This window comes from Canis lupus, chromosome 10, assembly GCF_011100685.1.
Source record: "Canis lupus familiaris isolate Mischka breed German Shepherd chromosome 10, alternate assembly UU_Cfam_GSD_1.0, whole genome shotgun sequence".
NCBI classification, from domain to species: domain Eukaryota; kingdom Metazoa; phylum Chordata; class Mammalia; order Carnivora; family Canidae; genus Canis; species Canis lupus.
The window spans coordinates 44,978,862-45,001,543 of NC_049231.1; the positions used below are offsets into that span (position 1 = coordinate 44,978,862).

Genomic DNA, 22,682 nt, shown 5'->3' on the forward strand with positions numbered 1-22,682 from the left:
GTTGTTTTTTTCTGTTTGCTTTCTGTCTTCTGCTGTAGGTTTCACCACTAACCAGTGTCCAGGGGGAATTCCTGCTGTCTTCCTGAATAAGCCCATTGAGTCTGTAATTGAAACTTGTCCTTCCAGGCTTTCCTTTCTCCTCTGACATATGCCTCTGCTTTCAGTATGTTTGTGGGTGCTTTCATTTCTGTCCCTTACTGAGAGGGGGGGGGGAATGGAGAAAGTGGAGAGGAACATGTCGTTTCAATATTCATCCGTTTAACAAAATTTTGTCAATTGCTGAAGGCTTGAGCAGAGAGGTAGTGTGGTGGGATGACATAGGGGCTCTGGAATCAAACGGACCTGGGTATGAACTCTGGTTCCATCATTTACTAGCTGCCTAAATTACTATTTGTATCTGCCAAATTGATCTCTCAGGGCCTCAGTTTCTTCCTCCATAAAATAGGAATAGTAGCAAAAAGAATAATTGTCCTTTTGGCCAATCTTGTGGGCACGGCTTGGTGGCTTTTACCATCATTTGTCAAATGGCAAAGATTTCTCCATTTGCAAGAGGGGGGGGGGTGTGCTTGTCTGTCATTAGGAACAATGTACACTAAGGCCTAAGATTTTCCATTCCCAAGGTATTTTAGGCAAAACGTATCACTCAGTGTTTCAAAGGGTGTATCTCTGAATGGTCTATCTTTATTGCTTACATCTGGTCATGAAATCTCACTGCCAGGGCAGCCTGGGTGGCTCAGCGGTTTAACGCCACCTTCAGCCCAGGATGTGATCCTGGAGACCTGGGATCGAGTCCCATGTCAGGCTCCCTGCATGGAGCCTGCTTCTCCCTCTGCCTGTGTCTCTGCCTCTCTCTTTCTGTCTCTCTCATTAATAAATAAATAAAATCTTAAAAAAAAAAAAAGAAATCTTACTGCCAGCCTTCTACTAGGAAATGTCTTTGTCATAGAATACAGGAAATTTGGTTCTCAGGCCCCCAGAGCAGAGAGAAAAGTTGCGATTTGATGTCATGGCTGTCATGACTAAGTTTTGTTCATGGTGTTGGATAGTGGACGAACCTTTTTGTCCATTCCCCCTGAAACCAGGGAGGACCACGGAGGAAGGAATCGTGTATCTCTTCCTGGACCTTTAAAACAGCTTAATAGTCCTGGAGAGAAATATCACCACGGGAGAGCTAAGAAACCCATGCATGTCATAGCTGATTATTAATTACTGTTGTCTCGAGACAAAAGCAAGGAATTTGCCGGGAAGAAAAAAATACTCTGAGCTTCGCCTCTTCAAGTTTTGAATTTTCGGATTACTCTTTTCTAAAAGGAACCTAAATTTATTACTTTGGGAGCCTGGCGGCAAGGAAGAAAGGCGTCCCTTGATCTTCAGCTTCCCTGTAAATATTAACTCGCAGGGTTGTTGTGAGGATTATTGTGATGGTAAAACAACAGCTCTTGGCGGGTATCCGAAAGACGATGGTAACTGCCCAATGGTAGTTACTATCAACACGGGTCATAGTGCACAAGAACCCTCAGCAGAAGCCGGGCAGGCCAGTCGGACTTTCTGTAGATGATGGTCTATTGGGGTCACTTCAAACCTTTTGACACGGTGACAGCTTAGAGCACGGGGCCCCGGAGAGAGGGCCAGGCCAGGCCAGGGCAGGGCAGGGCAGGGCAGGGATGGAGTGGGAAGATGGAAGGCTTTAGCACCCAAAGCCTCTGCCGGTAAGCCTAGTATTTCTCCTTCCTCCGCCTCAGCTCGTCCGTCTTCCCGAGTCCCGGATTGGGCTGGGGGCCTCTGGCTGGGATGCCGCGAAGGTCGGAGACAGGCGGAGAGGCGGCTGGACCCGCGGGGCCTCGGGCTGCTGCTGACGGGGGGGGGGGGGGGGGGCGGCCCAGGGCCGCAGGGCGGAGGCGCGGGCGGAGGCCGAGGGCCCCCGGGGCCGCCGAGCTGCCTCTGCACGCGCCGGGAGGGTGGAAGCCAGATGTGGCGGAGGGCGGCGCGGGCCCGCGGGCCGGGACCAGCTCGGGCCCCGCCGGCAGCAGGCGCGGGGGAAGGGGTCCGGGGCGCCCCCGGGGACAGCCGGCAGCGCACCGACGCGGGCGGGCGGGCGGGCGGGCGGGGCGGCCGCGCGGGGGCGCCCGGCGGCGAGCGCGCAGCCCCAGCGGCCAATGGCTGGCGGGGTCGCGGGCGGGGCCGGGGGCGGGGCGGGCGCGGCGCTCCAGCGGCGGGGGCGGAGCCGCGCTGGGGAGGCGGGGCGCCCGGCGGCGGCGGCGGCGGCGGCGGCAGCGGCGGCCACAGCAGCCTCGGCGGCGGCCGCGGCAGCACTGGCAGCGCCCGCGGCGGTGAGGCTCGCGGCGGCGGCGGCGGCGGCGGCGGCGGCCTGGAGGTGGGGGCGCAGGGCGGCTGCGCGGCGGGGCGCGGGACGGAGGGGCGGGGCCGGCCCCGGCCGCCGGGTCCTGAGGCTCCGGGGTCGCCCCAGATCCACCTGCTGGTAACGGAGCGCGCGCCGGGGCCCGGCCGGGAGCTCGCGCCTCGGGCTGCTGCGGGGCGGGCGCGGGGCGCGGGGCGCGGGGGCGCGGGGCGCGGGCTGGGCCTCGGGCGGGGCGCGGGGTCAGCCCGCCGCCGCCGCCCCCCGGAGCCGCGCGGTCTCCCGGCGGCCGGCGGGGCGCCTGGTGCGTTTCCCCGCGCTCCCCGGCGCGGCGGGGCTCGTCGACTTTGGGGCAAAGTGGAGGAAAGTGCGGGCTTGCGGGGCGCCGGGGGCAAGGGGGGCTCCGTCGGCAGCGGGCGGCCCCGGGGCAGGCACCTTCCGGGGCCGGGGTCGGCGCGACGTGAGGGTCCAGGCCGGCCGGGCCGCCCGCCCCCGAGGCAGCTGGAGCCGGGCCCTCGCGGGTCTGGGTGGTGGCGCGCCGGGCGCCGGGCGACCCTCCCGAGGCGTGGGCAGGGGCAGGGGCAGGGGCAGGGGCAGGGGCAGGGGCAGGGGCAGGCAGCCGCACCACCTGCGCGCCCGCCTGGATTTCTCCGCCGTGGCTTCCTCTCGAGCCCGTGCGTCCGCCGCTTACGGTCCGAATTGCGGAATATAATCAGACCTAACGTACGTTTTTTTTTTTTTTTTTTTTTTTCTTTTTTTTTAATGCCTTCCGTGTATTTTGCCGTTGTGCTTCTGCTGTCGGACGAATTCTCATGACAGATAGTGACAGCGTCGCTCGGTGGAATTTAGAACCTACATTTACAATCCCATAATCATGCGAATTGTGGCTTCTCTTTCTTTTTCTGAATGTTAAAAAAAACAACAACACAGTTTTATTAACAGGTTATCGTGGCATGGGGATCTTTAGCCCACATTTGTAAATCGGAAAACGTACAGGACGATGAAATTATGTAAGCTGTATTAATGAAAGATATTAATTCTGTACATTTAAAATAATTCTCTTTTTACATAATTACTGTGTATAAAGTTTTACGGCTTATGTCATGGGTCTCATGCTTGTGCGTTTCGTTCATCAGGCACCACTGTCCTGTCTGTGGGATAATTAGGGGATATGCCAAGTGTTCAGCAGAGTGTCCTCAACCATAAAACGTATTGAATATTTTAGAGAACACTTTAAATGAAGGTTTTTGTGTCTAATAATAAAACAGTAGGACTGCAGCCCTTAAAGGGCAGTTAAATAAAACACATTTTTCAGTCTAAGATCTAGAGTTGAAGTTCGATTCATCTTTGGCAGGATGAAGATGATTCGTAATTTTAGCCACCACCTTTTTTGTTGCTGAAGATTCCAATATGTTAAGTGATAACCTCAGAGAGCATTAAGGTGTTAGATTAACATTTTTGCAAATGTGGACACTGATCAAAATACGAGTCACTTTGTTTCTTGCTTTAGGTAGTCAGTCAATCCAGAGGGCTCTTGGCTGTCCAGCCTGTGACTGCCTCTCCTGGTTGAACAGCATGGAGATCATTAGTTTTGCTTTGGTCTGGAGTGTTCACTTGTACTGTGCCGTTTAACTTCATTAGTTTGGGAACCCTAATTAAAATGTATGACTGCATTCTTACTGAGTAAAGTACCCTTCCATTTCTCCTGCAGAATTTCAGGTCTTATTTGTTAGTAGAATTGATATGTATCTCCTTCAAACCAGAGCTTAAAAGCTTCCTGGGGCAGATTTAATATTTGATATATTTTTCACATATCATCAGTAGTTTATCCATGGTCTACTTTGATTTTAGAAATTATTTGCTTTTATTGTCTCTACTTGTTTATACTGACTTTTATTGTGTGGGCTTTTTTTTTTTTTTGTATTTAATAAAACTACTTTGAAATATCTTTATGATTCTTTCTCTACTTCCTTGAAATTACTGATTGGACCTTTAATAACCTGTGTACTTTGGAATCTTTTACAAGGACAGAATCCTTCCTGAAGTAGGGTGGGGCTAAGTGTGTAGCAACAGAAAGTTATATGCATTTTTATATAATGTCACACAGAGATTCTACATTATATAATTCACTGAATTACCAAGACTCATTATTGGATGTTTATTGATGTAAGACAACATATTAGGCACTTTAAGGAATTTAGTTCAGATTGTAGGATTTCACCACAAAGATTTAAAAAACTAAACCATCCATGTTGGCGTGTTTGATGTTAACTTGTCTTAATTATAGAAGAAGGTGAATAACTTTGGTGGTGGGAAATAGTGATAACTTTTGAGAATACCTTTGGACTTCCTTGTTTTCAGATAGTAAGAGGAAGCCAGGAAGTAGAGGGGTTCAGTGCTTCTAGAATAGTATATATCACAGTGAGAGCTGCTGGCCCAGGAGGGTTAAAAGGCATGCTTCGGTGTGTTTACGGGGTGGGGGGAGGGGTGCTTAGCCAGAGGTTGCAGGAAGTGAGAAATGTGTTTAAAGTCTTAGGTTTAAAGTTGGAAATTTCATATGAATTTTGCAACTTATTTCATAATAGATCCATATTTGTTATAGAATAGAAGATTTAAAAAATTCACACACCGTTGGGTACAGTTAATACCTCAGGAAGGTTATCTAGACTTTGAGTGGCTCTAGCAGTCTCTTCATACTTCCAAGGTACAGGTGGCCTAGTCTGAGAGGCAAAGGGCGGTGGGTTAGGGCTTGAACTTTGGAGGCCTACTGATTAGTGTTTCCTCTCTGGGTTCATTTCCCTTGTGTGTAAAATAGGGTTAGCAATGCCTGTCTCATTACATCTGAAACTAATGTAATATTGTGTGTCAATTAAACTTTAATTAAAAAAATACCTGCCTCGTAGGGTTTCGTGAAGATTTAAAGCATACCATAGATGCACAGGAGACTGTGTTGTAATGTCTGTCATTGTTACCATTAGTACTATGCCCTAGACTAGGGGAGGTTTCTAGTAATGTTCAGTGTTACAAAGTAGCTGAGATGGTGGTTTCTGAATTGCCTACAAATGGCTGCTTTAATCAGCCATACTCTGTAGCTGAGGGAATTGTCCCTTGGGCTTGTTAGGCTTTTTTGGAGGTGCATTAACTTACCCCAATAAAGTCTGTTTTAGTATGTTGCCAAGTGCATCTTGTGGTCTCTTTGAGGCCCCTGGGAATCAGTGGACATCTTGGAGTGCCTGACATGCCCCCAGGGAATAAGACTGGCTATGCATAGAGTAGATCAAACCAGTGGCTGGCTGCAGTTTTTTGTTTGGTTTTATTTATTTATTTTTAAAGATTTTACTTATTTGTTCATGAGAGACCCAGAGAGAGGCAGAGACATAGGCAGAGGGAGAAGCAGGCTTCCTGTAGGGAGCCCGATATGGGACCCCAGGATCATGACCTGAGTCAAAGGCACACTTAACTGCTCGGCCACCCAGGTGTCCCTTGTTCGATTTTATTTTTTATACAGTTAATATTTATGGAGAACCTATTAAGGGCTAGGTACTATACTTAAGTACTTACAAAGACTTGATTGAATTGGAATTTCTCAATGGTTTTGTTAGATGGGTGGTGGTCTTCCATTTTCTGAGTGAAAGCAATGGTAGGTCCTAGGTCATTCAGTGTTCTGGTTAGGTTACTGCATTTTCTAAATGCCTACATATTCCCAAGTTACACCTTGGCAGTAGGTTAATCACTGGGAAAACTACATTCTTTTATGACATTGATAAATGGCAATAACACCTGTGACCTATTATTTTTCTATTATTTATAACATTATTTGTGTCCCCAAAGTGGAGCTAGGATGGATTCTCATTTTATGGATGAAATTGCAAGGCCTAGATAAGTGGCATACTCGAAGTCATATATATAATGACACTGTTGGATCTAGAGCCCAGGTTTTTTAATGCTCATGTGTTGTAGTCTGTCACTTTTTCTTAAAAATTTCAAAGCATTATTATTTTGCAGTAGGAAAACTGAGGAGTGTAACAATTTTGTTACTTAGTAACTGTGTCGTGATCTTTCGAGTTATCGCTTGGAATCTGTGGCTATTTGTTTAACCAGCCCCACAACTTCCCCCTTTAAATAATGAACCATAACTTTCTTTTTACAGACAAAACAGAATCAATGAGAAGGGAATATAGTTTGAAGCTTTTTCTCCTGGAGGAGGAAAACCATATAATTCTAGTATATTAAATGAGTTGTTTAGTTGTGGGGATAATCTTTGTAGATAAAGATTAGCCCAGCCAAAAGTCTGTTCATAATGGTGAATGATAAATGAAATAAGTAATGTTTTGCATTATTAAACACATTTTTCTTTCTATTTTTTTCCCTGAATAGGAAGAAAGAAGCCTGAGACATCAGCCTATGAAGACTGTGAAGACAATCCTGAATAGCAATTATGAATGGTGTTGCTGCTAGGCTTGTTCTGCCGAGCATCTGAAATGAACCTCTCTTATTGATTGTTTTTATTGGCCCAGAACCAGAAGTAGTGGATTCAGTTGACTTCAGGATTAAAAAGAGAACAGTCTTGGTTATCATCATAAACATATGAACCAGTGTGATGGTGAAATGAGATGAGGCTCCGAAATGGAACTGTAGCTACTGTTTTAGCATTTATCACTTCGTTCCTGACTTTATCTTGGTATACTACGTGGCAAAATGGGAAAGGTAAGGAAAGTATCTCCACAAATTAAAGGATGCACACAGGTTTAGGTTAAATATCCCAACTATTTGCATGTTGCATGCTCTCCGCTGGTGGTCTGCTAGTTTCTTTCTGACACAAAAATGAAACTATTCTTGGACAGAGGAGATAGAATTTCTAATTTGAATGGGGTTTGTTTTCGATTTCTTATAATTGCACTTGAAAAAATAGATACTGATCAGTGGTTATATTATACATGGGAGCCAAGTTGAATAATAAAGACTTTTGTTTTGGCATTTTATTTTTATTAAACATTATAAATGTTTAATAAGCTTCCTTGTACTGGGTGTTTAGAGTGCTTAGAAAGACACAATCAGCACCTTCATGAAATTTACATGCTGATTATACTAATGATTTGGTGCTGTGTAGTTAATGAATTAAACTGCATGTGTTGACAGATTGCTCTTTGGGCAAGAGTATTTATGAAGTGGGTGAGGATAAATTCTTACTCAAAAATTGGAAACAAATGTTATTGTATCAAGAATGTTGCAATATGTTTTTTAAAGGAGATTATTAAGTGATATTCAGGGATAATACCTTTGCTTTTTTTTTTTTTAAAGATTTTATTGAGAATGAGCAGGGGGAGGGGCAGAAGAGAGGGGGAGAGAGAGAGAGAGAGAGAGAGAGAGAGAGAATCTCAAGCAGACTTCCTGCTGAGCCCAAAAAGAGAACAGTCTTTTTGTCAGAGCCCAACACTTGGCTTGATCTTGCATGGAATCACATGATCTCCCTGAGTTCATGACCTGAGCCAAGATCAGGGGTCAGATGCTCAACCTACTGAGCCACCCAGGTGCAGGTGCCCTCATTCCTTATGTTAACCTAAGGAATTTTGATGGCAAAGAAGGATGGAGGTACATGTTTGGTTTTTTAGAATCAAGTTAGAGTAGTTACCATCACCAGGTTATTTGAGGATCCTATTGCTGGCATTATTTTATTAATTTATATGAAGATAACTGAAAAGATGGATTCATTATTTAGTTTCCTCTAGCATGTATATAGGTATGAATATGTAGATGTGTGTATATCTGTGTGAGTACATATGAACAAAATAAGTTGATTAAAGTGAAAACCATATGATCTGTTCTTTGAGCAAGTATACTATCTCCTTTTTTTTCTGAGTTGGGCTGTAATTGGAGAGGAACTATTCCAGGGAGAAATGAATGAAAAACTTGCTGAAAACTTTTATTCTTTGTGGACAAATATGTACGTTTTAGATTTCATTTTTTAATTGTTACCAAAAGGAGAAGATATACTTAGAAAGAACTTTAGCTGGTTAATTTAATCAAACTATTGATTGTCCGAGATATGACCAAAACAGATGACTGGCCTTAAAAGTTTACTTATAAAGTCAGAGAATTGACCATAAGGAGATTATGTGGATTTTTTTTCTTATCAGGAAGCTTATCTATTCAGAGTTAAAGTAATGGAGAAACTTAACTTCTGTGTCTTAAGGGAGTAAAATTTTTGGAATCTCCATTCCACTTATCTTGTTTCTTATGTGAAGGCATTATAAGCATTATTTTCTTTTTGTATTGTCTGTTGAATCAAAAATTTAAAAATATATTATTTCATCCTGTGATATTAGATAAACATAATGTCTGTTCTCTCATACATTAAGTCCGTTCTCTTTGGTTATCATTCTTTGACCAGCTCTGTAACACTTTCATGCATATTCTTCTCTGTTTTTCTGCTTAGTGTTTTGTCCAGACTTCTTCACGTTATCAGCAGAGGACTCCTGTTATGGTTATGTAAAATCCTCTGGTTTTTTGTTATTTAAAAAAAAAAAGATTTTATTTATTTATTTGAGAGGGAGCTGCAGAGGGAGAGGGAGAAACAGGCTCTCCACTGAGTAGTGAGCCCGATGTGGGGCTGGGTCTCAGGGGTCATGACCTGAGCTGGAGGCAGACACTTAACCAACTGAGCCACCCAGGTGCCCCAATTTATTGTATTTTAATGCTGTCATTTGTGTAACCAGTCTAACTGCTGAGCATTTGGATTCTTTCTAGATCAGCCTGGATTTTCCAGAGCAGGCCTGATTTCAAATATTGCAATTCTAGACTACTCATAAACCATGTGATCTGATTTTTATATTGAAAACATGGTTTCCATAATCATTGACTTTGCTGGGCTAATAGTTTTTATTTTTCATTCACTCATTGGTCCCTTTTATAGGTGCTTAGCCCTGCACTAAATGCTACGAATATGAAAGAAATAAGAAGCTTAACACTTTTTGTGAATGTAGGGTACTGGTAGGGAAGATTCAAGTAAACAAATGCAATACCATCAATAGATTGAGATATAGAAGAAATAATACGGTGCTGGGAAGCATGTTATATTATACATTATTTCATTTAATCCTTATAACATCCCTGGAAAGAATTATTACCCCCTTTCAATAATAAGAAAACAGAGTGGTTGAGAAACTTGCCAAGGTCATACAATTAAGTGGTAGAGTGGCGTTTGAGCTCAGTCACGCTGGTTCCAGAGATTATGCTCTTAGCTATTGGTCTACTGCCCAGAAGGGCAGAGACAGAGGCTACTAATTCTTGAGTCACTTCATAGAAGAAGAATAAATATGAAGGTGATGCCAGGCAGAGTAGTAGACAGTGGGCATGTCAGGTAGAGAGAGCTCCTTATGCAGCCAAAAAGTTCTAAAAAGGGGGTAGAGTATTTGTGCCTTGGAGTTATGAGACCCTGAGTTTCATTGGCACATAGACTATGAAAGATTCTCAAGGTTTTGTTGGTAATCACAGTGCAATGATTTGTATTTTTCATAGGTCTTCATTTAACACTTGAAAGAATACAAGAGCTGGTCCATGGGATTGGCATAAGCTTGGGAGGATGTTGGGAACCCAGCCAGGGAAGATGGAATTTGGGCCGGGATACCAGTTTTAGCAGGGTATGCAGCATTCCCACATAAAAGTGAGGCAGAACTCCAATTTCCAATTATGTGGAATGGATAAGTTTGGGAAAGTTGTAAGCAGATGTTGTGAGAGTGGGACCAGAGTCATTACATGTCTCACTTGTAGCTGGTGTTCTCCTAAAGAGCTTCCTACTTTGGTCAGGTACAATCCGGAAATTGGGGAAGACCGAGCAAGCAATCTGTACGTCCAAAGGGACAGATAACATTCATGTACGTGTTTCTATGTGGATGTATGTTTTCGTTTCTCTTGGGTATTTGCCTAGGAGTGGAATTGCTGGATCATGTAGTAACTCTATATTTAATCATTTGAAGAGCTGCCAGACTGTTTTTCATAGTAGCTGGACCATTATGCATTCCTTCTAGTAGTATATGAGGGTTCCAGTTTCTTCACATTCCTGACAACTCTTATTATCTGGCTTCGATTCTCATTCTAGTGGTGGGGAGATAGTATTTTATTGTGATTTTGATTTGCATTTCTCTGATGACTAATGATGTCTAGCATCTTTTTATATACTTTTAGCAATTTGCATATATTCTTTTGAAAATTGTCTATTCAGATCCTTAGCTTATTTTTATTTTATTTTATTTTATTTTATGATTGAAAAAAAACTGTTATTTATTAGCCTCTAGCCTGGGTCTTTTTTTTTTTTTAATTTATTTTTTATTGGTGTTCAGTTTACTAACATACAGAATAACCCCCAGTGCCCGTCACCCATTCACTCCCACCCCCCGCCCTCCTCGCCTTCTACCACCCCTAGTTCGTTTCCCAGAGTTAGCAGTCTTGACGTTCTGTCTCCCTTTCTGATATTTCCCACACATTTCTTCTCTCTTCCCTTATATTCCCTTTCACTATTATTTATATTCCCCAAATGAATGAGAACATATAATGTTTGTCCTTCTCCGACTGACTTACTTCACTCAGCATAATACCCTCCAGTTCCATCCACGTTGAAGCAAATGGTGGGTATTTGTCATTTCTGATAGCTGAGTAATATTCCATTGTATACATAAACCACATCTTCTTTATCCATTCATCTTTCGTTGGACACCGAGGCTCCTTCCACAGTTTGGCTATCGTGGCCATTGCTGCTATAAACATCGGGGTGCAGGTGTCCCGGTGTTTCATTGCATTTGTATCTTTGGGGTAAATCCCCAACAGTGCAATTGCTGGGTCGTAGGGCAGGTATATTTTTAACTGTTTGAGGAACCTCCAGAGTGGCTGCACCAGTTCACATTCCCACCAACAGTGTATGAGGGTTCCCTTTTCTCCGCATCCTCTCCAACATTTGTTGTTTCCTGCCTTGTTAATTTTCCCCATTCTCACTGGTGTGAGGTGGTATCTCATTGTGGTTTTGATTTGTATTTCCCTGATGGCAAGTGATGCAGAGCATTTTCTCAGGTGCATGTTGGCCATGTCTATGTCTTCCTCTGTGAGATTTCTGTTCATGTCTTTTGCCCATTTCATGATTGGATTGTTTGTTTCTTTGGTGTTGAGTTTAATAAGTTCTTTATAGATCTTGGAAACTAGCCCTTTATCTGATATGTCCTTTGCAAATATCTTCTCCCATTCTGTAGGTTGTCTTTGAGTTTTGTTGACTGTATCCTTTGCTGTGCAAAAGCTTCTTATCTTGATGAAGTCCCAATAGTTCATTTTTGCTTTTGTTTCTTTTGCCTTCGTGGATGTATCTTGCAAGAAGTTACTATGGCCGAGTTCAAAAAGGGTGTTGCCTGTGTTCTTCTCTAGGATTTTGATGGAATCTTGTCTCACATTTAGATCTTTCATCCATTTTGAGTTTATCTTTGTGTATGGTGAAAGAGAGTGGTCTAGTTTCATTCTTCTGCATGTGGATGTCCAATTTTCCCAGCACCATTTATTGAAGAGACTGTCTTTCTTCCAATGGATAGTCTTTCCTCCTTTATCGAATATTAGTTGCCCATAAAGTTCAGGGTCCACTTCTGGATTCTCTATTCTGTTCCACTGATCTATGTGTCTGTTTTTGTGCCAGTACCACACTGTCTTGATGACCACAGCTTTGTAGTACAACCTGGAAGTCAAACTCTCCCTCTTCGCTGATGACATGATACTCTACATAGAAAACCCAAAAGTCTCCACCCCAAGATTGCTAGAACTCATACAGCAATTCGGTAGCGTGGCAGGATACAAAATCAATGCCCAGAAGTCAGTGGCATTTCTATACACTAACAATGAGACTGAAGAAAGAGAAATTAAGGAGTCAATCCAATTTACAATTGCACGCAAAAGCATAAGATACCTAGGAATAAACCTAACCAAAGATGTAAAGGATCTATACCCTCAAAACTATAGAACACTTCTGAAAGAAATTGAGGAAGACACAAAGAGATGGAAAAATATTCCATGCTCATGGATTGGCAGAATTAATATTGTGAAAATGTCAATGTTACCCAGGGCAATATACACGTTTAATGCAATCCCTATCAAAATACCATGGACTTTCTTCAGAGAGTTAGAACAAATTATTTTAAGATTTGTGTGGAATCAGAAAAGACCCCGAATAGCCAGGGGAATTTTAAAAAAGAAAACCATATCTGGGGGCATCACAATGCCAGATTCCTTAGCTTATTTTTAAAAAGGGGTTGTCTTTTTATTAAGTTGTAAGAGTTCTTTATTTATTCAAGATATAATTTCCTTATCAGATACATGATTTTTGCAGATAAATTTTCTCCCATTCTGTGGGTTGTCTTTTATATTCTTTTTTTTTTTTTTTTTTTGGTTGTCTTTTATATTCTTGATGGTACCCTGTGAAGCACAAGAATTTTAAATTTTGGTGAAGTTCAGTCTATTTTTGTTGTTGTTGTTTGTCCTTTCGTGTCATATCTTTTTTTTTCTTTCTTTCGTGTCATATCTAAGAGCTCATTGTGAAATCCAAGAGAATGAAAATTCTGCTATATTTGGGTCTAAGAGTCTTGACCTTTTGAACCATTTTAGGTCAGTTTCTGTGTGTGATATGAAGTAAAGGTCCATCATCTGGCTATACAGTTGTCCTAGAACAATTTGTTTAAAAGACTATTTTTCCTGATTGAATGGTCTTGGCACTGTTACTGAAAATCGTAGATGTGTGGATTTATTTCTGGACTTGCAATTCTATTCCATTGACAGTCCTTGTGCTAGTACCACACTATTTTGATTATTGTTGCATTGTAGTAAGTTCTGAAATTGAGAAGTGTAAGTCCTTCTACTGTATACTTTTGCACGATTGTTTGGCTCTTTTGGGTTGTTGCAATTCCATGTGAATTTTGGCATCTGCTTGTCAATTTGCATAAAGAAGTCAGCTGGGATTATGATAGGGATTACATTGACCCTATACATCAGATTGGATACTATTACCATCTTAACAATGTTTGGTCTTCCAATCCATAAAACATAGGATTTTATTTATTTAGGTCTTTAATTTTTTCAGCAATTTTTGTGCATGTTTACACAGTATTGGTTTTATGCTTCTTTTTTTAAATTTATACCTACGTGTTTTATATGTTCTGATAGGATTTGAATGGAGTTGTTTTCTTATTTTTGTCAATTTTCATTACAAGTGTGTAGAAATACAATTGATTTCTGTATATTGATTTTGTATCCTGCAACTGTACTGAGCTTATTTATTCTAATAGTGGATTCCTTTGGATTTTCCATGTACCAGATCATGCCATCTGTGAATTTCTTCCTTTCTGGTCTGGATGTCTTTTTTTTTTTTTTTTTTCTGTGTGTTGTTTATTTTTCTGGCTAGAACCTTCATTTCAGTGTTAAATAGAAGCGATGTAAGAGCTGACATTCTTAAGGGGAAAGCAGCCAGTCTTTACATTTAAAGTGGGGTGTTAGCTGTGGTTTTTAAGTAGATACCATTTGTTCAGGTGAAGGAAGTTGCCTTCTATTCCTGGTTTGCTAAGTGTTTTTTATCATGAAAATGTGTTGAAGTTTGTCAAATGAGTTTCCCATGTCTATTGGGTGATTTTTGATCTATATTCTATTGGTAAAATGTATTACATTAAGTGATTTTTAGGTGTTCAACCAACCTTGCATCCCTAGGATAAATAACATGTGGCACATGCTGTATAATTCTTTCTATATGTTGCTGGATTTGGTTTGCTAATATTTGTTGGGGATTTTGCATCCATATTCATAAGGGTTATTGGTCTGTAGTTTTCTTATATTGTGTTTGTCAGGTTTTGATATTGGGGTGTAATACTGGTTTCATAGAAAGATTTGGGAAGTGTTCTATTTTTGGAAGTGTTTGTGGAAAATAAGTATTCTTTGAATGTTTGGAGTCAACATCATCTGGGCCTGTGGGTAGTTTTTTGATGACTGATAGGATCTCATTATTTGTTACAGGTCTTTTCAGATTGTGTATTTCTTCTCCAGTCAATTTCGGTAGGTTGTAGTCTACAAATTTGTCCATTTCATTTACACTATCTAATTTATTGGTGTACGATTATTTATCATATTTCTTTATAGTCCTTTCTATTTTTGTAAGATCAGTAGTAAAGCCCCCTTTTTTAGTATTCTGTTTGTTTTTTTTTCCCTTGGTCAAACTAGCTAAAAGTTTGTCAATTTTGAGGACCTTTCAAAGAACCAGCTTTTGGTTTCTTGATTTTTCTCTATCTACTCTTTATTTCATTACTTTCTACTCTAATCATTTTTTTAAAGATGGTATTTATTTATTCATAAGAGACACACAGAGAAAGAGGCAGAGACAGAGGTAGAGGGAAAAGCAAGCTCCATGCAGGGACCCCCGATGTGGGACTTGATCCTAGGACTGCAGGATCACGCCCTGAGCTGAAGGCTCAACTGCTAAGCCACCCAGGCGTCCCACTTTCTACTCTAATCTTGATCCCTTTCTTCTGGTTGTTTTAGGCTTAGTTTGCTCTTCTTTTTTTTTTTTTTTAATTTTTTTTTAAATTTTTTTTATTTGTTTATGATAGTCACAGAGAGAGAGAGAGAGAGAGAGGCAGAGACACAGGCAGAGGGAGAAGCAGGCTCCATGCACCGGGAGCCCGACATGGGATTCGATCCCGGGTCTCCAGGATCGCGCCCTGGGCCAAAGGCAGGCGCCAAACCGCTGTGCCACCCAGGGATCCCTGCTCTTCTTTTTTTAGTGCAGGTAAGGTTTTTCTAGAAGGCAAGGTTATTGATTTAGATCTTTTTTCTTTCACAATGTGGGCATTTATAGCTATGAATTTCCCTCTAAGCATTGCTTTAGTTGCATCCCATACATTTTGGTACGTTCTGTCTTGATTTTTATTCATTTCAAAGTATTTTCTGATGTTTTATTTTTTTCTTTTACCAGTTGGTGCATATGGTCTGTCCTCTAGAATGTTCCATATACATTTGAGACTGTATGTGGTGCTGCTGTATGTTCTGTAGATGTCTGTAAGGTCCAGTTGGCAACAGGGGCCTTCTGTTGCCTTGTTGGCCTTCTGTCTAGTTGTTCTATCCAGTATTGAAAGTAGAATATTGAAATCTCCAATTATTGCTGTAAAATTTCCATTTCTCTCTTCATTTTTGTCAGTTTTGTTTCATGTATTTTCTGTTATTGGGGACATTTTTTTATTAAATATTTTATATTAATTATTAAATATTCTCTTTTTATCTCTGGTAACATTTTTGTTTTAACGTCTGTTTTGTCTGATATTAGTATAGCCATTCCAACTTTTCTTTGGTTTCTGCTTGTATGTTTTGCATTATTCTGTTCTTTCGCTTTAATCTATTTGTGTATTTAATTCTACAGTTTGACTCCTGTAAACAATACATAGTTTGATCATGATTTCCTGGATTTAGTCTGACAGTGTCTACCTTTTGAGTAGGCAGGCGGTTTATCCATCCACATTGCTTGTCATTGATTTAGCTTGATTTATATCTGCCATCATTTTGTTTTTCATATGTCTCACGTCTTTTTTCTTCTTTTCCTTATTTACTTTTTTGATTCAATATTTTCTAATGTAGCACTTTAATTTCATTACTGACTTTTTTCACTATTGAGTATATTTTAGTGGCTTATTGTATACATAGGGTTTATCGTATACATCTCTCAACTTTTCAGAATCAGCTTCAGATTTATGCTAAGTTAATTCCAGTAATATGTAGAAATGTTACTTTGATATAGCTCTATCATCCCTTCTTTATGTGTTGTTGTAGACATTACATCTGTCAATATTATAAACACAATACATTGTTATTATTTTACCACCATTTATTTCCTTAGCACATTACAGCTTTATTCTCACCTACCTCCTTTGTTCTGTTATTGGCAAATATATTACATTTCCATGTGTTATGGACTTGGTGATACATTATATGCATATCATTTTATACTATTTCTTTTTAAATACTTTAAGAGAAAGAAAAAATATGCATTAATAGTGTTATAATTACATAATCACTGTTGCTCTTTGTGCTGACTTAAATCTGTCTAGGATTACTTTCAAATTAATGAATTCCTTTAGTATTTCTTGTAAGGAAGGTCTGCTAGGAATGAATCCTTTCAGTTTTTGTTTATTTTGGAATATGTGTATTTTACCTTCAGTTTTGAATATAGCTCTACTGAACTTAAGATTCCCAGTGGACAGAGTTTTGTTTTGTTTTGAGATATTCTCGTTACCCCAACTGCCTCTGGCCTTCATTATTTCTTCTGTAAAGTTAGCTGTTGTTCTCCTTGGGGTTCCCTGGTCAGTGATGGATTGTTTTTCTTTTGTGGTTTTCAAGATTGTCTTGTGTTTGACTTTTATTGTTTTTACCATGATGTGTCTATTTTTTTTTTCTTTAAAGATTTTATTTATTTGAGAGAGAGAGCATGAGAGCATGAGCATAAGCAGGGGGAGGAGCAGAAGGAGAAGCAGGCTCCTGGATGAGCAGGGAGCCTTATGCAGAGCTCCATCCCAGGACACTGAGATCACGGCCTGAGCCAAAGGGAGCCACTTAACCTACTGAGCCACCCAGGTGCCCCCATGATGTGTCTGTTTATGGGTCTTGCTTCCTAGATGTGTAGATTATTGGTTTTTCAGTAACTTTGGGCAGTGTTTTTTTTTTTTTAATTTATTTTTTATTGGTGTTCAATTTACTAACATACAGAATAACCCCCAGTGCCCGTCACCCATTCACTCCCACCCCCCCCCCCTTCCACCACCCCTAGTTCGTTTCCCAGAGTTAGCAGTCTTTACGTTCTGTCTCCCTTTCTGATATTTCCCACACATTTCTTCTTCCTTCCCTTATATTCCCTTTCACTATTATTTATATTCCCCAAATGAATGAGAACATATAATGTTTGTCCTTCACCGACTGACTTACTTCACTCAGCATAATACCCTCCAGTTCTATCCACGTTGAAGCAAATGGTGGGTATTTGTCATTTCTAATAGCTGAGTAATATTCCATTGTATACATAAACCACATCTTCTTTATCCATTCATCTTTCATTGGACACTGAAGCTCCTTCCACAGTTTGGCTATCGTGGCCATTGCTGCTATAAACATCGGGGTGCAGGTGTCTTTGGGCAGTATTTATCATCTTCTATATTTATCATATATACAAAGAATATATATATATATATATATGTATTTTTTTTTTTAAAACCTTTCTCTCTTCTGGTATTCCAGTACATTGATGATTTTATTCTTAATGGTATCCTAACTTTTTAAGAGGTTCTGTTCATTTTTCATCTTTTTTCTCTTTGGTTTATGTCATCTCTACTGATCTGTCTTCAGGTTGGCTGATTCTTTCTTTTGCCATTTCAAATCTACTCTTGAGGTCTTCTAGTGAATTTTTGATTTCTATTATTGCACTTTTTAACTCCAGAATTTGCATTTTGTTCTTTCTTAAAATTTGTTTCTTTTTTGATACTCTATTTGATGCAATATTGTCATGCCTTCCTTTACTTTTTCAGTGAAGTTTTCTTTTAGTTCTGTGACTGTATTTATAATGACTTCTTGAAATACTTCTTACCCATTAAATCCTACATCTAGTCATGTTCACAGTGAGTGCCTTATGCTGCCTGCTTTGTTTCTAGCATATGGGTCATATTTACCTATTTCTTTGTCTATAATTTTTTGTTGGAAACTGGACATCTTAGATAGTTTTAGCAACACTGGATACTCTCCCACCGCTACCCTCAGGCTGTTATCACTTTGCTTATTTGCTTATTTATTTGTTTAGTGACTGGCTGGATTATTTTAGTCTGTCTTCTCTCTCATCCCCCATAAGGTTGAGTCTATGTGTTGCTCCTCAGGGAGACAGTGTTTTAGGTATGCCCACTTCTAGGATGACTGTTATTACTGGTAGGATTCACTCTTTCAGTGACCACTACACTAATTGCTGGCTGATTGTTCTCTTGTTTACAACAGTGCACTGGAGCATAAATTCTGCTACAAACTAATCTAATCTAATCAAATTATGGTTCTTTTGAAGAAATGTTTGAGTTTGTATTTTCGCTATTTGTTCTGACCACAGGAAGGCTCCTCTTAGTTGTTCATTTTCCTAGTTTTTTCTTGCAAACTAGCCACAGAACTCCTATCATCTAGGTTATATCCTCATTAGATCCACAGTTCTCCCAATTCTCTTCACCACGACTTCTGTTTTTCAGACGGCTCTTAATTTAAATTCCTCCACTCCTGTCACAAATGAAGCTAGTTCTTTTGGGAAGAGATTAGGAGCTATCTATTTTATGGCCTGCTTTTCACCAGGAAGAATTTCTGAGCCAGGGCTCTGGAGGTGGGGATGGGGCTAATGACTAGCTTCTCTCTGAGTGGTACTCCTGCTCTAGGAACTGAGCACTGGGTGCATGGAGGGGGCCAGTAGCAAGAGAATGTCATGACTCTGCCTCTTCTGGCATGGAACCATTGCCTCACTAGGCAGTGGAATGACTTTTGGGCCCCCAGTAGTCTCAGTATGTTGCATCCAAGATAGAGCCTTGGGTGCATGAAAAGATTGGATATCCTATCCTGTTGCGTATAAAAATATAGAAGCCAAATAAAACATTTAATTTAAAATTATGAATTTTATTTACAAATAAAAACAGTAAATACAAGTTTTTAGATTTTTAAAAGTTTTTCTTTACAAAATAAGAAGACTGCTTTCAAACAGGATATAAAGGAAATTAATAGTAAATCTAGGGTTTGGAGTATACTATCATAGTTCTGGCTAACCAAAATTGTATAATTGTGTTTGTCCAGTGCCTTCTGTGTGTCAGGCACTATTGGAGATTTGGGCTATATTATTGAACATATCAGAAAAATCCTTGCTTTAGTCTGGGAGAGGAGGAAAGGAGATAGCTAAAAACCAATAAATAAATAGTAAGCTGGTGAATAATAAATGGGGTTTTTAAGCTTTTTATTTTGAAATCATTTTAGATTTATAATAAATCTGAAGATTAGTACACAGAGTTCCCTTATACCTGCTAATAGAACAACTTACATTGCCACAGAATATAATATTCTAAACCCTCAAATTGACTTTGATATGGTACTATTAACTCATCTACTTGAATTTCACTAGTTCTAATGTCCTTCTGTTCTAGGATCCAGTCCAGGATCCCACATTGCATTTGGTTGTCATGTTTTATAGTTTCCTCCATTATGGGAAATTTCCTTAATCTTTTCTCTTATGTTCTTGGCACTTTTGAAGGCTTTGGCCAATTATTTTGTAAAATGTCACTTCATTTGAGTTTGTCTGATGACTTCTCATGATTAGATTGAAGTAATGCATTTTTGGCAAGAATACCACAGAAACAACATTGTGTCCTTCTCAGTGCATCATATCACAAAGTACATGATGCTGAAGTGTCTTATCACAGGTTATAATAACTCTGATCACTTAGTTAAACTGCTATCTGCCTGGCTTCTCCCCTATAAAGTTACTATTTTTTTCTTTGTAATTAATAAGCATTTTGTGGAGGCTTCTTTAAAATTAAGCAGATATCCTGTTTCTCATCATACTTTTGCCCACAAGTTTGAATATCCATTGATTATTTTTGTCTGCAACAATTTATTACTGTGGTGTTTGCCTAATGTGATTTTCCATTTCTGCCATTTCTTTTACATTTAGTAATTGGAACTCTGCTGAAATGAAGAGATGTCTCTTCTTCCTCATTTCTTTCTCATATCTTGATCAGTGAATGGACTCAATGGTTACTTATTTTGTTCTGTGGGTTGTGATCCTTTGTTATCATTAATTATTTTAGTGTTAGTCCCAGCGGTGGCCATTGGGAGCTTCTTCAATGAGGATTTTGTGCCTTCAGCATGCCCCTGTCATTTTTTTTTTCAGATTTGTTGAGGTGAAATTTACATAGCATAAAATACAAAGTATGTTAAAGTGAACAATTAAGTGGCATTTAGTACATTCACAGTGTGGCACAACCAGCACCTTGATCTAGTTCTCATCTTTTTTTTTTTTTTTTTTTTTTTTTTGAGATTTATTAATTCCTGAGAGACACAGACTGAAAGAGACAAGCAGAGACACAGGCAGAAGGAGGAGCAAGCTCCTTGTAGGGAGCCCAATGCAGAACTCGATCCCGGATCCGCCCCTCGAAGGCAGGTGCCCAACCGCTGAGCCTCCAGGCATCCCTGGTTCTCATTCATCTTATGAGCAATTTTTATTTTTCTGGTGCTGTAACGTGCTCCAGGTTCATCTTATATTTTCCCTGCCCCAGCCCTGGAAGTAGTCCTCGCTTCATGGACCCTCTAGTTCTTTTAAAGAATGGAGTTTTGGTGTGCTCATTCCTACTATGGCATCAACACTCAGCCTCTCACTAGATAGTGCAAGAAAAAAACACCATGAGTTTATATTGATCCCTCTGATTTTAATCCAGTACAACAGTGTTCATTCTGGTTTCTACATTTCTTTTTTTGGAACTTATCTCTTGTCTCTCACACATGCAAAAAAAAAAAAAAAGACTGTTAATACCCTAATATAGTTATTTGCTCAATTATAGTATATATAGACAGTAGTATCAGAATTGCTAACCAAAATCTAAGTGAAAAATAAATTTATTAGGGTACAGTATTTGTGTACTGGTTTTTTTGTCTTAAACTTATATAGTGAAATGCTGTTTTCCAAAGTTACTTAGCTTATTTCGTAGTCACTTCCTTTTCAGTGTGGTTATTCTGTTTATAATACATGTCAGCCCATTTATTCCTGCTTGTATTCTGTTTTGGGCCTCCCTCCATGTCCTGTTTATTGCAGTTATTTACATTTGGATATATGAAACATTATCTTGGTTCTGAGACTCAACTGTAAAAAAAAAAAAATAGCCTATGAGAACTGTCTCTCCTCATTCCTTCTATCCTATTTCCATTTCTCCCCTTTTTCTACCTAGTTTCCATCTATCCCTTGCAGGTATTCAGTCTCATTTTCTGTTTTATTCTTTCTGTATTCCTTGTTGCATAAATTGAATGAATACATAATCATTTCCTTATATCCTTTTTCTTATGTGATGGGTAGCATACTGTAGATACTCTTCTGTGCTTTGCAATTCCCACTTTGCAATGTGTCCTGGAAGTTGTTTCCAAGTTGTTTCAGTTCATGGAGATCTTCCTCATTTTTTTTTTTTTTACGCAACTTCATAAGACTCCATTGTATGGATGTACCATAATTTATCCAGCCTCTCTCCTCTTTAGGCACTTAGGTTTTTAATGCATTCATTTAGTATTTTAAGTGCACATTTTCTGTCAGGTATTGTGCTGGGCCTTGAGTAATGGAAATCTAGTTTATAGGGTTTTTTTAAGTTTAATTTTAGCCTTATTGTGACCAGAAGTGTTGACCTCTTGCATAAAGGGTAGAAAGATAGTGGCAAGAGACTGGGGGAATCAGTCTAGGGACTGGCAGCTTCTGTTAGATCAGAAGCATGTATAATGAAAGTGAAGTAGGTGATAGATCTGAAGAACTAGGAAAGAGTTTATGATGAAGAGGGTCATTATCTTACTATTTTGTCCTCAGTTTTACTTCCAGTAAAATATCTTATTTCTTTAGACTTGGGTACATTTTTTGGTAGGTGACAACTTGGCACATATGGGTGTGTGTGCACACATCTTTTTTCTCATAGTTTTGTTTTAAAGTGTAGCTGTTTTTGAATTTCAAACACCTCAATCAGACAAATACAAATATTGCGAAACATACCACCCGTATTTATATTTAAACTCTTCTAAACTATCAATAGCATGGGCTTCATTCATTTCCTTATTTCCGAATCTTCCTAAGGTTATGAAATTCTTATTTTTATACCTTTCTGACGTTTTAGAAATCTCACCAGCCTGGGAAAAACAAAATGAATGTCTGCTGAGACCACTCATGCTAAACATGATCACAGTTATTGATGGAATCTTGAGTGGGGCAGGAAACCTGGTTGGTTCTCCCAAGATGATTTAAATCTGGGCTGCTTATTATCTAGTGGGGGTTCTTTCTGCAATTAAACCTAACTTGTTAGGTTAATAAGACCATTTAAGCTCCCATTACTAATATAGATTTTCGTTTTTTTCCATGCTGGTATTTTCCCTCTGGAATAGGATTCTTAATTGTCCTCTTATCATTACCCTGACCTGGTAGAGATACTGCGAACTTAAGCATGCCTTATTAGAATCTTGTGATTAGAAGGCCACCTAGAGTTTTCTTCCTCTAAGATAAGGGATTAGTCTAGGAGTTTGA

General features: G+C 39.9%; 1 protein-coding gene across 5 annotated transcripts in view; it reads left to right on the forward strand.

Annotated features, from left to right (window-relative positions):
* The first annotated feature begins 1,688 nt into the window (after positions 1 to 1,688).
* The window catches only part of MGAT4A (alpha-1,3-mannosyl-glycoprotein 4-beta-N-acetylglucosaminyltransferase A), a 126,227-nt gene continuing 105,233 nt past the window's right edge, over positions 1,689 to 22,682 (forward strand). For 2 of the 5 annotated variants that reach the window (XM_038551070.1, XM_038551074.1), the window contains exons 1-2: positions 3,211 to 3,366; positions 6,734 to 7,063. In XM_038551070.1, the coding sequence (XP_038406998.1) occupies positions 6,970 to 7,063 (94 nt within the window). In that variant the 5' untranslated portion in view covers positions 3,211 to 3,366; positions 6,734 to 6,969. Of the gene's footprint in view, positions 1,710 to 2,304; positions 2,375 to 2,458; positions 2,480 to 3,210; positions 3,367 to 6,733; positions 7,064 to 22,682 lie in introns of those variants that run through there. The other 3 variants (XM_038551073.1, XM_038551071.1, XM_038551072.1) reach the window with 3 other exon arrangements.